The following is an 18,058-nucleotide window of genomic DNA, read 5'->3' as shown; positions in this document are numbered from 1 at the left end:
CAAATGACGGTCCTGGCACGTCATTTGTCGTTAACGACATGTTTTTCCGTGACGTGCCCGGACTGGCAATTGTCATCAAGGGGTTAAAGTGTGTGTGTGTGGGGGGGTGCCACATGCAGGATCTGCCACAGGTGCCGTGCCAAATACTCTAGGTACGCCCCTGCGTCGTGCGGCAGTCAGGCCCAATGGCCATGCCTCAACTCTTCGTCCCACGTCTTAAAAAGGGTGGGTTGAAGAGCTGAGGCACGGCCATTGGGTGCTGCTGGAGTGACTGCCGCACGACGGCCGCTTTCAGTGTCGCTCGCAGCCGCTTTGGTGGGGCAATGGGCCACTTAACTAGACTTGCCCCCCAGGCCTTAGGCTGCCAGCCCTCCCCTGGAGGAGACTGAGGGGCGTTGAAGGGTTGCTGAAAACTTATTCATGAGCGACCCCTTGGCGCCCGTCTCTCCCCCTCTTAAAGTCCCAACGGGGCAATCCGGGACTGCCCAACAGGGCAATCCGTGACATTTGGTAACCCTAGCCCCAAAACAACCCAACACTGTACTCAGGAGACATTGCTGAGCACATAATTGTTATTTGACAGTGACATAGCTTCAAAGATGTTCCAAATAGGATATGTGTCAAAATTCCAATTTGAAAAATGCACACTTCCCAAATGTGGCTTTTTAGTTCACAAACAAACCGACAAACCCATGCATGGGGGTATCACTGTACTCAGGAGACGTTGCTGAACACATAATTGTTATTTGACAGTGGCATACGAAAAGTAGAATGTGTGTGGAAAACCACACAAAAAATTACTACCACAAACTTTGACTTTGGCTGGGGTTAACATATCAGTATTTTAAATACCCTGGGGTGTCTAGTTTTCAAACATATATATATATATATATATATATAGTTTGATGTGGTAAATTGCATTGGCTGGCTTTAAAGATGCCCCAAATAGCACATGGGACAGAATTACCAGATTTGGAAAACATGGTTTTGAAATAGCAAAACACTACTTGTAATTATTGCTCAATAAAAACATCGGGTATTTCTAAACTCAGGACAAAAAACATAAAAACATTGCTTATTTCTAAACTCAGGACAAATAGTAGAATATATTTAGCAGGTTTCTATTAGTTTTTGCAGATGAGTAAAATATTTTTCAAGTAAAATTCAGAAAAGGTCCCTTTTCTCAATTTATCGCCATATTTCATACTTTTTTTTATAGCAAATTATATGATACACTCAAAATAATGACATCTATAGAAAGCCCTTCTTGCCTTGAAAAAAACACAATATATAACTTGTGTGGGTTTAGTAAATGAGAATGAAGAAAATCACAGCTAAATACGAGCACCGCAGAAATGTTAAAATAGCCAGTGTTGAGAAGGGTACAAAAATTAAATCAGTCATTGTCACAAAGGGGTAAATGCATATGAAAGCTGTGCGATCCCTTTAACCCCTTAACGACAAAGCCGTACATGTACGGGCTTGCGGTGTAACGCAATGCCGACAAAGCCGGTGACACCGCAATGACGAAAAAGCATGTAGCAACACCCCCCCTACCCCTATAGCCTTGTGATTGCTCCGAAGAACAACCATAAGCGCCATCATGTAAATGACGTTGCCGCCACTCACAAGATGGCGTCAACAACAGAAAAATTATCTATCCATTGACCATGCAAGGTCAATGGAGCCAAGCTCACTAATCAGTGTGATTAGAAAAAAAAAAAATTCCCACTGTAACCAAAAAAGTGCATATATATATATATATATATATATATATATATATATATATATATATATATATACTGTATTGGCTCGATTATAGGCCCTAAAGACCCTAAAGGTTAGGTGCTTTTTTAAAGAAAAAATTAGATTCTTAGAAAAAAAACTATTTAGTGGAATAGCAATGCCCCGAAATATGCTGCCACTCTGCCCCCCCGAGATATGCTGCCACTCTGCCCTCCCCCAATATATGCTGCCACTCTGCCCCCTAGATATGCCCCCCCTAGACTTACCAATGCAGACTCCCGGGTGTCTAGCGTGGCCGGCGGGGGACATCTGCGCAATACGCTTAGACAACTTCCGGCAAGGGAGATTGTTAAAGATGTTCACTAGCTGTGGCGATGCGAGCGTAAACAACCTCTGCTGCCGGCACGTCTGCTCGATGTGCTTTAACAATATTGTTAAAGCACATCGAGCAGACGTGCTGGCGGCTGAGGTTGTTTACGTGCATCGCCGCAGCCGGTGAACATCTGCGCAATGCGCTTAGACAATCTCCCATGCCGTCACTCCCCCTGTGGAAAGTGCTGGCAGGGGAGGCTGTCTAAGCGTATCGGAGAGTAGGATGCAGGTCCCCTGCAGCGCTGCAAAAGATCTGTATCCTAACCCTGCTGCCTGCCCGGCGCCCAGAACTGCATGTCCTGGGTGTCAGACGATACGAATTGCGCATTCCTGCGCTAATCCCCAATTTTAGGCTGCACCCCCACTTTAAAGACCTAAAGTGGCGGGGGGGAAGTGCTGCCTATGTTCGGGCAAATACAGTATATATGTTTTACAATTCGCGCTATATCTTCACAAAAATTCTTGCATGGAAAGAGTTAAAATATTGGAATTATAAATTGCCCATAGGGTGCCTAGTTTTAAAGAATGTATGATGTGATGGGGTAAATTGAATTGGCCGGCTTCAAAGATATCCAGATGGCAAGAAATGGCAAGAAAATACACACCTCACAAAGGTGGCCTTTTACCTCCCAAATAACCCAACAAACCCATGCATGTGGGGTATCACTGCGCTCAGGAGATGTTGCTGAACACATATTGTTTGACAGTGACAAATACCAGGAGCGGTAAATTAATACCTGAAGTACAACCTGTGTGAAAAAAATACAAAATGTTTTACTACCATAAATTTTGACAATAGCTGGTGGTAGAATTAGTGCATGGAAAGGGTTAAAATACCATCTTTTGAAATACCTTGGGGTGTCTAGTTTTCAAAAATATATGGTTTGATGGGGTAACTTGCATTGGCCGGCTTCAAAGATACCCGAAAGAGCACATGGGGCAGAATGACCAGCTTTGGGGAAAAAATGGTTTTGAAATAGCAAACGCTACTGGTACTTATTGCCCCATAACGTGCAGAAAAAAAACATAAAAACATTGCTTATTTCTAAACTCAGATATATTTAGCAGGTTTTTTATTAGTTTTTGCAGATGAGTAAAAGATTTTTCAAAGAAAAGTAAGAAAAACAAAAAATCACCATATTTTATCATTTTTTTTATAGTAAATTAGATGATATGATACAAATAAAAATTGCAGCTAAACAGCAACACTGAAAAATGTTAAAAGAGCCTTTTGTCCCAAAGTGTACTACGAGTAAGAAACGGTCTTGTCATTTGAGTGTAGTTCGTTTGCAAATGCCCCCTTTCCTCTCATCCCACCAAAATGCAGGGAGATTAATTCTAATACACAACATACTGTAGTGCAATGTAGGCAAATATAGGAAATGGGTTAAATTCTGTAATTGTGGTAAAAATACAAACAAAAGGTATAAAATATATATCCCTGCAAATATGCATACCATTTCCCACCTCTTGCCAAACCTGATTTTGAGGACTACAACTCATCTTATATGAGTTATATATTCTGGCTAAAAGTGATATAAAAATATATTTTAACAAATTTGGTTTTACCTTTTTGAGAACTGTTTTTGTGTGGGGGTAAGGAGGCTTCATACCATATCATTTAAGACAGACTTTAGTAGCACAACACTAAAGACATTCACTGGGTAAGTGAGTTGCATTTGTATGTGTGTATGGGTATGTTGTTGCGTGGGTGTCTCTTTGTGTTGGTGTATGTGGGTATGTTAGTGTGTACATGTATCTGTGTATGTTAGTGTGTGTCTGGGTATGTTAGTGTGTGTTTTATAGGGAGTGTCTGTGTGCATGTGTGTTAGTCTGAATGTCTGGTTGTCTTATCTTTAGTGTCTGATTATGTTAGTGTGTAGATATGTGTGTTTGCGTGTGTTAGTGTAGTGTATGCGTACATGTGTGGTAGTGTGTAATGTTGTGCTAATGTCTGGATGTGTGTGCCTGTGTGTGTTAGCGTTGAATGTCTAGTTGTGTTAATGTGTGTGTCTGTGTGTGCTAGTGAGTGTCTGAGAACATTAGTGTGTCTTGGTTTGTGTATTAGTGAGTGTGCATGTGTGTTGGTGTCTGGAAGTGTGTGTGTGTTTGTGACTGTCCCTCATGAGGTCAGGGTTTAGATCCGTCCCCAAGCATAGATCATGTTTTTTACCAGCATGCTGGTATCACAGGAAACCAGGGGTCTTTAGCTGAGATCCCTGTCTGATGTGTTGATGTCCTTCAGGGATGATCCTATAAAGCACTCAGGCAACAGCACTCACTCTTCATGAGTAGAAAGAAAAATAGCTCATCTGCAGGCACTTGTTATCAGATTACCCCACCCCATGAAGTAGTCACCTGCTAGTATTGTGTGTAGCTAAACAAGCTCTTAAGGACAAAACTAACACACGCCAGAATGATTGGGAGGTAATTACACAATGAATAACAATTTAAATTAGGCTTTAGACCATGTAAACCTATAAACCAGGAGTAGCAGATTATTGCACAGAGATAAAGTGGCTTAAGGTAGGATTGCCTCCCCTCTTCGGGGGAGTGCGATGAAGGGTAACCAACTGGAGAAGGGCCTGCTGCCACCTCACCCCTATTCAGGGATGCCTCTTCCCTTGCTGGATAACAGCACTCCCATCAGACTCCCATATCCATCACAGCCAGTCATCTGACCTCACAAAACATCAGCTGGCAACATGCTTGGACACTGATCCCACTTCGCCAATGATCAGACTTCAATTTTAACAATAAACTCTAGCAAGATTTCTACCTAGAGCAGGTAAGATGGCTGACATTTGTCTCAGTATTCGAACTGCAACCTCCCATACCTCCCAACATTTCAAAACGCGAAAGAGGGACACTTTTTAACAAAAAAATCTTGCGGAACTCACCAATACAAGCAATTGTACTTTACAATGTCGCGCTTGCATCGCCACTTAAAACATGCTTAGTTTTTTTCAGCACAGTCATGCATATTAAAAATAACCAACACATTGAACTGAATTCCCATAAGGCTCAGCCAGACATACTACTTCCATGATGCCAGCTGGCTGAGGGTCATGGGAAGTGCAGCAACAGTAAAGCTGTAGATGCTAGCTGTGAACTAAATTCTTAGGATTCTGGCCAGCTAGGTGTCTACCAAAATACTGTCTGAGCATGATTGGAAGAGTAGTCCACTGCAGCAAAGATTTTTTTTTTATTAAAAAGGCTAATGTTAGCCTCCCTCCCAGGACCCCTACACGCTGCCTTTAAACACACCTGCCCATAAACACACATATACACATACTCTGCCTTTACACAAATATACACATACACTGCCCTTACACACACATATACAAATATACACGGATACATGTACACTGCCCTTACACACACACGGATGCATGTACACTGCCCTTATACACACATATACACTGTCCTTACACACACATATACATGTACACTGCCCTTATACACACATATACACTGCCCTTACACACACATATACATGTACACTGCCCTTACACACCAGCTACCAAATAACTATTCTGCTTTTACACACACCAGCCCATACACAAGCTTACAAACACTTACATACACTGCCATTACACCCCTTTCTCCCCATCTCTTACCTCTTCCTCCATCCTTCTTCCTCCAGCCTGTATCCTGTGGTGGGAGTGTGAGGTCTGTCGCTTTACTGCTCCCTACTGCACTGTGTGCCGGCTATTGCTGCAGAGCGCAGGGATGACGTCATATCCCCACGCTCGGCATTATTTGCAAAGCGGGACAGAGACCCAAAATCGGGACTGTCCCGCCTAAATCGGGACAGTTAGGGGGCATGCCATACAGATACATTTTATATGCTACTCAGTTGGTACGGCTAACCTTTTAGGACCAGCTATGTGCCATGTACATAGCTGGCACTCCAAGGGTTAAATTATTCTTTGCACCCACTTCTGCAAAAAGAAAAGAAAGTTACTTGTTAAATTTGAAGCCAGTGAAATACAATAGATGCACCCAGTAGTTCCTCCCTCATGATTAGAAAACATGCCAGTAACCATCCACATTTCTACATTAGTGCTGACTATGAAACACAGTGTAGTTGTGTTGATAATGTCATGGATAATTATAATGCAGCATACAGAATCATCATTGTAATGGCAATTCTGCAAACATGCCCCTAATTATATATTGTAAGCTCCCATAAAAATATTTGTAAATCAATATTTCATCCATATGGCCAATTAAAGATAGCCCAGAAAACATAATATATTTATGTTTTCTGGGCTAATTAATTGTGCAGTTGTACCTTTGCTGTATATGTTATAAATTATATAAACAATGGCTGCCTCTGCCATTAAGACATTTGAGTAATTTGAGACACCAATGAACACAAGTTATATCCAGACTTTTTTTGAAAATTCACAGAAGTCTCAGTTACTTCTCCAACAGTGTAGAATATGAGCTGAGTTTAAATAAAATATACATATCAATCATATAAGGTACATAACCTGTTTCTTCATGAATAAATTCACACATAGTAATTAAAAACACTGATCTGGGTGTTTTTGTTTTTATTAAATCCATAAAATATTAGCTGTGTTGAAAATGTATGTGACTCCATCTGGAAACAATATGGTTTGAAGCGTATTTGTGTTTTTATTTACTAAGCTATATCTTACTTTACTCAAAATGTACGACTATTATATTTTGTAGTTCTGTACACCAAGTAAAATGGTGCTTACAGTAAATGAACAGTGAATGCACCCCTGACATTTTTGTAAATATTTTATTATATCTTTTCATGTGACAACACTGAAGAAATGACACTCTGCTACAATGTAAATGTAGTGAATGTACAGCCTGTATAACAGTCTAAATTTGTCATGTGACACCGGGGGGGGGGTGGCTAATTGAGCCCAATGTAGACATTTCCACTTAGGGGTGTACTCATTTTCGTTGTCAAGGTTTAGAAATTAATGGCTGCGTGTTAAGTTATTTTTAAGGGAACAGCTAATTTACACTGTTCTACAGGCTGTACACTCACTACTTTACATTGTACCAGAGTGTAATTTCTTCTGTGTTGTCACATGAAAAGATATAATAAAATATTTACAAAAATGTCAGGGGTGTATTCACTTTTTTGAGATACTATATATATATATATATATATTCACACACACGTATATATAGACTTCCGTTCAAAAGTTTGGGGTCACTGAGAAATCGGGAACACTGATGAAAAAATGCAGTTTAAATATTTGTTAGCTGTTTGGCTGAACTTTACCTGCCTAAACCTGAGGTTCCTTACTGATGGGATCGTCTCAGACCCTTTCCTCTTAGCTTGTGTCTCAACCCCTTGTTAGGTGTTTCAGGGCTGAAGAACCTCTGCAGTTTGTGTTTTTAGGTGACGGCGGACGTGACATTACATTAGGGTCATGGGCTAATCTGAGCTAGGCAAAGCTCTTTCTCAGGCAGTGTTTGAGTGATAGGACTCAGAAGGTTGTAGTTAATGGTGTATATTCAGAGGAATGACTTGTAACTACTGGAGTACCTCAGGGATAAGTATTGGGACCTGTACTTTTTAATAGTTTTATTAGTGATATTGCAGAAGTTTTTATTGGTATGGTATGTCCTTTTGCAGATGATGCAAAGGTTCGCAACAGGGTAGACATCCCGGGTGGAACAACTCAAATGGCAAATTAAATGAAGTAAATTAGAAGAATGATCGAGAGTGTAGCAGCTGCGGTTTAGTATTGATAAATGTAGAATAATGCACTTGGGATGTAAAAAAAGGCAGAATATAGCATTGGTGGCACCATTCTGTTTCAAGGAAAGAGAGGGACTTAGGAACAATTATTTCTGCTGACTTAAAGGTAAGCAGACAATGCAATAAAGCATCTCAAAGAGCAAGCAGGATGCTGGGTTACATAGGAAGCTAAAGTACCACCAAGAATAAACAGTAAACTAATGTCTCCCTATCAATCCTTGTTATTGTTAATTTTCTAAAGAATGTTTATAGGTTGGAAATACATGGGAAATATAAATAATCTACGTGGCTTCTCCACAGTCTTCCAGCATATTATATAGAACTTCCTTTGCCTTATCCTTGACCTAGGCAATCCTTTTAACTGTACGCTATCATAGGTATCCAAGGAAATCTTGTTTATTTTGCAAAAGGTATGAAGTGGTAGTGTTGCATGAGCCTGATCACAGCCAAACCACAGAACCCACTTCTGGTGGCAAGGAGTGATTAAGCTGCTCTTGATTACTATAGGGTTCTGGTTTCCCTCTATAATGTCTCCGGGGATAAACAGGGTTTAATATTCATATGCATTTAGGTGGTCAGCTATACCAAACATACCTTATTTTAATTAAAAGTGTTGATTTCATTTATTCCCTGATGATCAGGGTTTGTCTATGCCACAAAAAGAACATGGTCTAGCCCTCTAGATAGATTACTTTAAAAAAATATAAGTATCCAAAAAAGTTGGAGATTAACAGCTACCATGATCTAAGGCAATCAGGACCATGTTGTCATCAAAATATAGCCAGAAATAGGGGATGACTAAACTAGACACATCACACGCATCTGAACTTCTGCAAAAATAACATCTGCTTGAGTTATGGCATATTTTGTAACCAACAAAATGCTTTATTAAGCATCAACTAACATAACATCTTAAATTGCTGCCTGTAAAACCAAGGGCATGAAAAAAACTATTTCCTTTCAGGAAACAAAATGGGTTATCAATGTGGAAGCAATAAATGTATTTTGTTATATGTGTATACATATGCTATATATAGATAGGCTAGGGTATTAAATTTGCAGAGGACAAAATTTTTGTGTAAAAGTGGGCAGCTTTTATTTTTAATGTGACACAGAGGTTGATAATTAAACAAACAAAACTACAAACCAAAACCTGAGCACTAACTACACAAACCCATCTGTGGGATCAATAGGAAAATAACCTAACAAATACACAGATCAGCCATAACACTGATAATCTTATTATCATGGCACTTGTCAGTGGATGGGATATATTAGGCAATAAGTGAACATTTTGTCCTCAAAGTTGATCTGTTGGCGCATCTCCAGCTCTTGTGGGGTGTTCCTAGTCTGCAGTGGTCAGTACCAGTGGTGGGATTCAGCCGGTTCTTACCGGTTCGCGTGAACCATTTCTTAATTACCCTATTATAGGCTGCACTTTCCCCACCCTTAAAGTGGTTGTGCAGCCTATAATTGGGTTTAGGATCCAGATCCCCCGCGGCGCTGCAGGGGACTTGGATACTCCTTTCCGGCAGCAGTGGGCACTGCCTACGAAGGTCACTGAGTCGCGCTGGCCAGCTGACTCAATTCTATTTCTGATCAACGGGGACGGCTTCTTAAAATGCCACCCCTGTCGATTCGAAATAGAAGTGAGTCAGCCGGCACCGCTCAAAAACTTTCGTGGGCCGCACCAGCGCTGCTCAATGACCTTTGTGTTCAGTGAGGAGGGTGGGTGAAGCCGCCGGCAGCAGCAGGGTTGTCTGCATCGCACAGAGTGCACATTGGGGTCTTCGGTCAGGTAAGCTGAAGTAACTGGGGGCATGCTTGGCAGTGGGAGGCTGGGACAAAGATGGCTATGGGAGACTGGAGCAATTGGGGCAAAGGCAAACTCTGTCCCCAATTTCCTATAGGCATCTTTGTCACTAAATAGCTTCCCATAGTCCCATGTTTAGTGACAAAGATGCCTATGGGAAACTGGGGACAGAGTTAATTAATGGGATTAATTAATGGTAATTAAAAGTATGCACTGGTGCTTTTTAGATGATTGCTTGAGATTTTTTAATGTGACAAATGCAATTGATAAAACATCAAAGGAGGCATCATAGATTTGTAAAAAAATATACTTTTTGAAAAAAAGGTGAAAACGGCATATACCAATTTAAGTCAAATTGTTTCTTGCAGTTTTCATCTTGTTTTCAAGAAGTAGATTTACAAAAATGTTTAGTGGCTCTTTGTTTTATTAATAGCATTTGTCACATAAACAATTCACAATCAATTATCTAAAAAGCACCAGTGCATACTTTTTCCAGACTTCTATTGAACACTTTTAACTGCTTTTCATATATATATATATATATATATATATATATATATATATATATATATATATATATATATATATATATTTGCTAAACAGCTTGAAATTGTTCAAAGTGCATTTTTTACAGTATATTTTACTTATTTATGTGTGACTGTCTGAGTCTCTGTGTGTGAGAGAGACTGCCTGAGTCTCTTTGTGTGAGAGAGACTGCCTGAGTCTCTGTGTGGGAGAGAGACTGCCTGAGTCTCTTTGTGTGAGAGAGACTGCCTGAGTCTCTGTGTGGGAGAGAGACTGCCTGAGTCTCTGTGTGGGAGAGAGACTGCCTGAGTCTCTGTGTGCGAGAGAGACTGCCTGAGTCTCTGTGTGCGAGAGACTGCCTGAGTCTGTGTGTGTATGTGTGTGTAAGAGACTGCCTGAGCCTGTGTGTGTATGTGAAAGACTGCCTGTGTGTGTGTGTGTGTGTGAGAGAGAGACTGCCTGAGTGTGTGTGTGTGTGAGGTTTTTATTTTTTGGTACAAGAATGCAAAAAAACAGAATGTTGCAGAATCTTGTAATACCTTTTTTATTGGACTAACAGTATTTAAAATAATAGACGAGCTTACGGGACGAAATCTTGGAAGTGGTTACTAAAAAATGGAATCCCACCACTGGTCAGTGTCACGGTCAGGACTACTTGCCAAGCCGTGACTGTGTGGAGGGCGTGGGCATGAAGGGGTTAATAGCACCAGGCCTCTGGATTTACTAACTTGACCCCTTAACAAGGCATAAATTACACCAAATTAACCCCCAAATCCTGCCTGTATCCCCCCAGGTAGTCTGCCACCACTCACGATTTTGATACCGGATTCGTGAGAAATCCGAATTAGAACATTTATCTCTATATATATATCAACCCACCCCGGGCAAACAACATATATATATATATATATATATATATATATATACTGTAGAACTTAATAACAATACGGTAACGTGTTATCCTCTCTTAGGGTTTGTGGATATCAATACTAGAGCCCAAAGACATACTTGGATTATGAATATTTTAATAACAAAAAGACAAAGATTACACAGTTCCAGAATTACAAAAAACAAGACATACAAAAGAAAAATAAAACAAACAGTTAGCGTTCCCATAGAAGCTGACTTGTCACACCAGCCAGTAGAACAATACTGCTGTAGCACCGGACTCCATCTGAGCAATTTGCTAAATTTCCCCTCTAATCTATCCACCTGAAGAGAAGGGTTGTGATAGATTATAACAGTGAAGTCACAACCATACAAGCATGGCTGTAACTCCTGCAAAGCACACACCATAGCTAAGCACTCTTTGCCAACCCTTGAATAAACCTCTTCCTTTGGTGATAAGTTACTCCGATGTTTCAAGGCCTCATCCATTTGTTTCTCTGCCCTGCTTAGGATAGCTAAACACTGCCCATTCCCAAGCAAGAGAGCACACGGGTGTCCATTGTCCTGGGCATCCGGTGTGGATCCCAGGCTCTTGGCTTCACCTACACCCACAGGGCTAAGGGTTTCTTGCTGACTGGTCAATGTAGCTGTCTTTTCGTCAACCCATACTATATTATCCTCTATAGCTGTTGCCCCAGCATCTTGCTGGTATGCCACTACAGCTACAGGGGAAATATTCTGCCCCTCACATTGCATACTCAGTGAACACACAAAAGGGAAAACAGGGTGTGAATTGTCCTCCCCCTCCTCCTTATCTCCAGACTTTACAGCTGTAGGAGTCTTAGGTACAGTGGAGAAACTACCCCTTTCCTGCCTCCTAACCTCCAGCACTTTAAGGGTTAAAGTAAGCATTTCCTCTGGAGCATTAAAACTGAGTTTTGGCTGTTGATTCACAGAAACATCACATTCCATATATCCCTTGTTTTCCCTTTGAGAAAAATGATTAACAGGAATATCCTCAGATACCCCAACATCATGCATTCTTTCTCCTGCACCGAGATCTAAGTACTCAGGTGCTGTAGACACGGTTGGGCACACATCCCCAGTCCCCTTTAGTTTTCCAGGGATAATACCTTCAGGACATACAACTTCTGAAGACACGTTGACAGAAGTATCCCCAGCATGCCCGAATCCCTTGGCTACCTGATCACCCATAGTGATACTATGCTTTTCAGCATCAGGGGGCATTGAACCAGAAGAGCCACTACAGACTCCCTGTTCCTGAAACTCTGCCCCTCCAAAGGTCAAACTTTTCCCCTAGAGCTTGCTCGCTAGGTCTGGTCCCTTGGTGCACATCCCCCTTCATCTCTTCAGGAGACAGGATCCTGGGTGCTGGTTCCGACAGGCATACCTCTACCTTCTGGGCTCCCTCCCAGCTACCCACTACTCCTAAAGTTTTCAGACAGTACCTTAGCCCTCTACCAGCCCTCCAGGTTTGCAGGTTTCCTCAACTGGTGCATAGTGGCAAACAAGCCGACCCAGATCCTTGCCCAGCAAAACATTAACAGGAATATCCTCGGATATACCCACCTCCCGCAATCCCTTGCCCACACCCCAATCAAGGTACACACGTGGCACTGGCACTGCAGGGTGCACCCTGCCAATTCCATGGATGGACATGGTCTTCCCAGGGATTAGATCCTCAAATTTTACCATCTCAGGCCGCACCAGAGTACAGGCAGCCCCCGTATCCCTGAGTCCCGTGGTCACACGGTCACCTACAGACCTACAGTCACTTTTTGTAGGTTCTCATCTCCATTCCCCTGAACCCTGGAAACAAACAAGACAGCTGGGTGTTCCTCAACTGCTACACACTGCAAATTGTCTCCTTGAGCCTCCTTTGGTCTAGCCACAAACAAAACAGGCGCAGCTCCCCCAGCTGCACCTCCATTTCCATTTGTCGGTGGAAATGGCCTCTTAGAAGGGCAGGTGACACTCAAGTGCCCAATCTGGTTACACCGATAACAACGGCGGGTATCCCCCTGGCCCTTTGTGGCCCCTGCTCTGTTGGTTAGAAAAGGTGTTGGTGATGGTCTCCCTGCTGGCTTAGGAGTTGGTGGCTGGTATGCTGCTCCTTTCCAGGTAGATGGTCCTTGCAGGGGCGTACCTAGAGTATTTGGCACCCGGGGCGGATCCTGTAAGTGGCACCCCCCCCACCACCAAATGTAAAGACATCTACAAAATTATGTTAAGAATATTTATTGCACCAATTTGTAAACTGTATGTCAACTGTAAACAACAAGAAATCTGAAAAAATAAATTAATAACTTATAAGTAAAATAAATACGTTTAAATAACATTTACTGAACATATAATAGTGCTTTCTTTAATAACCCTCCAAAAAAAACAGCGTCCACATTGCCCACATAGAACCTGACCAGCACCCAAATTACACACACATAGGACGTGCCATCTTTGCCCCCAAACAGCCCAGCATGAGTCAGCATTGTTCCCAAACAGCCGAGTGTACGCCATCTTTGTCCCATAAACACCCTGCCTGTGCCATTTTTGTCCCATAAACACCCTGCTTAATACCATCTTTGCCTTTTTGACAAATCAACTATACACCTATGATTAACACAAACACTTTTACAGTCACTCACTAATTCACTTTCATTCACACAATTCATTCACACAATAATTTATTCTTTCACACAAATTATTTACATATTCATTGATGCATTCTCACAAATTCATTAATTCTCTCACTCATTCAAACAATTCATCCACACATTAATCCATTAATTTTCGCTCTCTCATTCTGACTCTTTATTTCAATATTCTTGCTACCCTCCTTTCTCCCTATCTACCCATTCTCACCCCCTTCTGCCCTATCTACCCCTTCTCACTCCCTTCTCCCTATCTACCCCCTATCCCCCCGTCTCACTCCCTTCTCCCTATCTACCCCCTCCTAACTATCTACCCTCTCCCCCTTTGAAGTTCACTTACCTTTCAGGAGTCCTGCGGTGGGGGTGCAAGGCCTCTGTCTCCCAGCTCTGCCACTGTATGGAACAGTATAGAGTGATGGGAGTTATGATGTACTTTAGAGCATAATTATATAATAAAAAAGACATTGGAAATGGTACAGCATAACACCCATCACTCTCACACATTTACCAATTCACACATTCCACACATACCAATCCACACATTCCACACATACCAATCCACATTTACCAATCCACACTTACCGATCCACAGATTCCACACATACCAATCCACACTTACCAATCCACATATACCAATCCACAGATTCCACATTTACCAATCCACACATACCAATCCACAGATTCCACACATACCAATCCACATTTACCAATCCACACATACCAATCCACAGATTCCACGTATACCAATCCACACATACCAATCCACAGATTCTACGCATACCAATCCACACATACCAATCCACAGATTCTACACATACCAATCCACAGATTCCACACATACCAATCCACACTTACCAATCCACATTTACCAATCCACAGATTCCACACATACCAATCCACATATTCCACACATACCAATCCACTCTCACTGTCACTCTCACTGAATGATTTCCTACCTTTCCTCTTTTCTTCTTACAGCAGTCAGCTCCTTTTCTTCCTCTTCGCTCCTCTTCTTCTGCCTTCTTCCGGTTCAGAGGGCACGGACGGCGGTGGGTGCGGCTTCAGTGTTGTGTCTGACAACAAACCCCGGCGCACAGCAGCAGTTGCCGCGTGGATCGCGAGGGAGCGGTATCGGAGGTCTTTAACAGACCTCCGGCTCCCTTGAGTGATTTTAAGCCGGTTCAAGGGAGCCAGAGGTCTGTTAAAGACCTCCGATACCGCTCTCTTGCGAGCCTTCTCCTCCAGCGGCGGACATTACTGTCCGTCTCTGGAGGGGTGCCGGCAAGTTGGCACCCCCCTGATGAGCGGCACCCGGTGCGGACCGCCCCCCCCGCCCCCTGCTAGGTACGCTACTGGGTCCTTGTGATGCTTGTACCCGCTTGGTTGTCGGAGTACGGTTGTTGGCATAATCGTTAGCCAGATCTGCCGCCTCTGCCGTGGTCTTAGGTTTTCTGTCCAGAATCCACTCTCGGGTCTCCGGACTTCGTGTCCTCAGGAACTGCTCCAAAATAATCAGATCCTCCAGGGCCTCATATGTAGTAACTTGTAGGCCCCCCGTCCATTGCCGGAAAACAGTCTGAAGTTGTCCCGCATATTCGGTGCAACTATCTGATGTAGCTTGCTGCATCTCTCGAAAATTTTTCCTGTAGAATTCAGGGGTGAGGTTAAAACTTTTTAACAAGGCAGATTTTATGGCCTCGTAGTCCTGATCCACTTCCATTGGTAAGGAAGCAGACACATCCAGGGCTTTCCCCTTCAGACGTGGGGTTAAATACTTTCCCCACTTTCCCTAGGCAGCTGGTACTGCCTGCACACTTTCTCAAACCCCCTCAAAAACACATCCAGGTCAGTGTCCTTTTCCAGCATTGGAAAGTATTCCAGGTCTGATAGCACATCTATCCCCGTTAACAATGCTTTGGGGAGACGGACTAGATTGTTTTAACCGTAGAAGTTCCAGCTGATACTTTCGCTCTGCTTCTCGTTCAGCAGCCTCCCTCTCTCTTTCCCCAGCCTTGTACTGCAGAATCAGTTGGAGCTTAAGCTGAGGATCCACATCCCCCAGATGTTTTAGTGCCACTTGTAACTCAGAGTCCATTACACTCAAGGGGTTAACTTTATCAGGCAACAATCCTTGATCCACAGGCTCCTCCAAAACCACATCTGCTCCTGTGTCTTGATCTGCACTGAGTTTATCATGTTCCAGGAGATCCAAAATCAGCTGCTCTTTGCTTTTGCCATAAATTAGTATATTCCTCTTGGCAAGCCAGTTCCAGAGATTCAAATAGCACTAAAAAACTCTAGATATCCCACTGCTGCCACCAAGTTTGTCACGGTCAGGACTACTTGCCAAGCCGTGACTGTGTGGAGGGCGTGGGCATGAAGGGGTTAATAGCACCAGGCCTCTGGAGTTACTAACTTGACCCCTTAACAAGGCATAAATTACACCAAATTAACCCCCAAATCCTGCCTGTATCCCCCCAGGTAGTCTGCCACCACTCACGATTTTGATACCGGATTCGTGAGAAATCCGAATTGGAACATTTATCTCTATATATATATCAACCCACCCCGGGCAAACAACATATATATATATATATATATATATATATATATATATACTGTAGAACTTAATAACAATATGGTAACGTGTTATCCTCTCTTAGGGTTTGTGGATATCAATACTAGAGCCCAAAGACAGACTTGGATTATGAATATTTTAATAACAAAAAGACAAAGATTACACAGTGCCAGAATTACAAAAAACAAGACATACAAAAGAAAAATAAAACAGCAAACAGTTCTTAAAAACAAAGGGACTTGAACACAGGACCCTCACTCACGAGTTTCTCCAATAAGTAGGCCTGTGGGAACTCCTTCAGTCCAGATGGTACCTTATGATGTTGTTCCGATCACAGAATATCGTCGAGTTCTGCTTGAGGTCGCTGCATTGTCCCTAAATCAGACTTTTGCAAGCAAACGCCCCTCTGACCACATGACTGATTATATGACACCATCCCCAAGAATCGGGTCCCATCTTTGATGTGCCAATAAGTTATGGTGGGGTAAAGGTGATGGAAACCCCTCCACTTAAGATAGGAATGGAATTCCTATAACTCAGGGTCCTTATCTGTTAGGCCATGAATCACCACAGGGGTCCTTTGGGAAGATGACACCTCTAGCCAGAACACATTTAAATCAACCTCAGATTAACTCATTGAATGCTTAAACAAAGAAACTAACCACCTCTGCTGGTTTACCCTTCCATGCATCCACTACGTTATATGAGTTAATCATGACAGTCAGTACCTATCAAAAGTGGTCCAAGGAAAGAAAAGCAGTGAAGGCTGGCCCGTGTGGTCAAATCCAACAGACTAGCTACTGTAGCTCAAATTGCTTTTATGTTTTATTGTTTTGTTTAATGACCTGTGTATTTCATTTTTCCATTCCAGAATGTAGTCAAGAATACACAGACTCCACTGGTATAGACCTACATGAGTTTCTGATTAACACTTTAAAGAATAACCACAGGTAATTGTTAATATAATAGCTCCATGGTGGGTTACTACGAAAGCTTTTTGCAAAATGCCGCCTGGGGCGAATTTTAAAATGCCGCCCCCCCTTATCTACCCTTCCTCTCCCTCCGTCCCTGCCACCCCCCCCATTATCTACCCCCCCTTGTACTTACCTTATAGCAGTCCTGCGGCGTGTCTCCCTGTTCGGTCTCGGTGCCGGCTTGTAATGCTGATCGCCGGAAATGAGGTAATCTTCCGGCACTCAGCATTACAAGCCGGCACCGAGACCGAACAGGGAGACTCGCCGCAGAGGAGAGAGAGAGAGAGGGGCGCCGAGCGGGTACTGACAATTTGGTAAGCGAAAACCACTTGCGCCCCTTTCTCTCTCTTTCGCTTTAAAAAAAAAAAGGGGCTTGGGCGGCAAAGTGTCGCCCATTCAAAAGTGCCGCCTGGAGCGGTTGCCCAACTCGGCTCCATTGTCGGGCCGGCCCTGAGAACTATGTACACAAATTGTAATATCTTGTAACTGTAGCTGAGTATAGTTTTCATTTGTACATATCCATAAAGTAACTAATATAAGGGCAAAAAGTGTATTATATACCTTTAAAGTACTCATTTTATATCGTATTGATCCCAAATTCCAATAGTCAACTTTCAAATAGCCATTTAACTTAATACATTTTGTGTTGGAAACTTGAATTAGGCTTCATGGTAAAGTATATTTGCAGTGTATTAATTTCTAGGTATTTTTGGCTGCATTAATATTTAATGTTTA

At 42.4% G+C, this 18,058-nt stretch overlaps 1 protein-coding gene across 1 annotated transcript in view; it reads left to right on the top strand.

Annotated features, from left to right (window-relative positions):
• Positions 1 to 18,058, top strand: part of LOC149283186 (cAMP-regulated phosphoprotein 21-like) — a 109,208-nt gene that overhangs the window by 14,523 nt on the left and 76,627 nt on the right. The window contains exon 4 of the mRNA XM_089497908.1: positions 17,221 to 17,299. Within this exon, the coding sequence (XP_089354034.1) occupies positions 17,221 to 17,299 (79 nt within the window). The remainder of the gene's footprint in view (positions 1 to 17,220; positions 17,300 to 18,058) is intronic.

This window comes from Sceloporus occidentalis, unplaced genomic scaffold, assembly GCF_023333645.1.
Source record: "Sceloporus occidentalis isolate IW3139 unplaced genomic scaffold, rSceOcc1.0.p SCAF_110, whole genome shotgun sequence".
NCBI lineage: Eukaryota > Metazoa > Chordata > Lepidosauria > Squamata > Phrynosomatidae > Sceloporus > Sceloporus occidentalis.
This window is presented reverse-complemented; position numbering and strand designations above follow the sequence as displayed.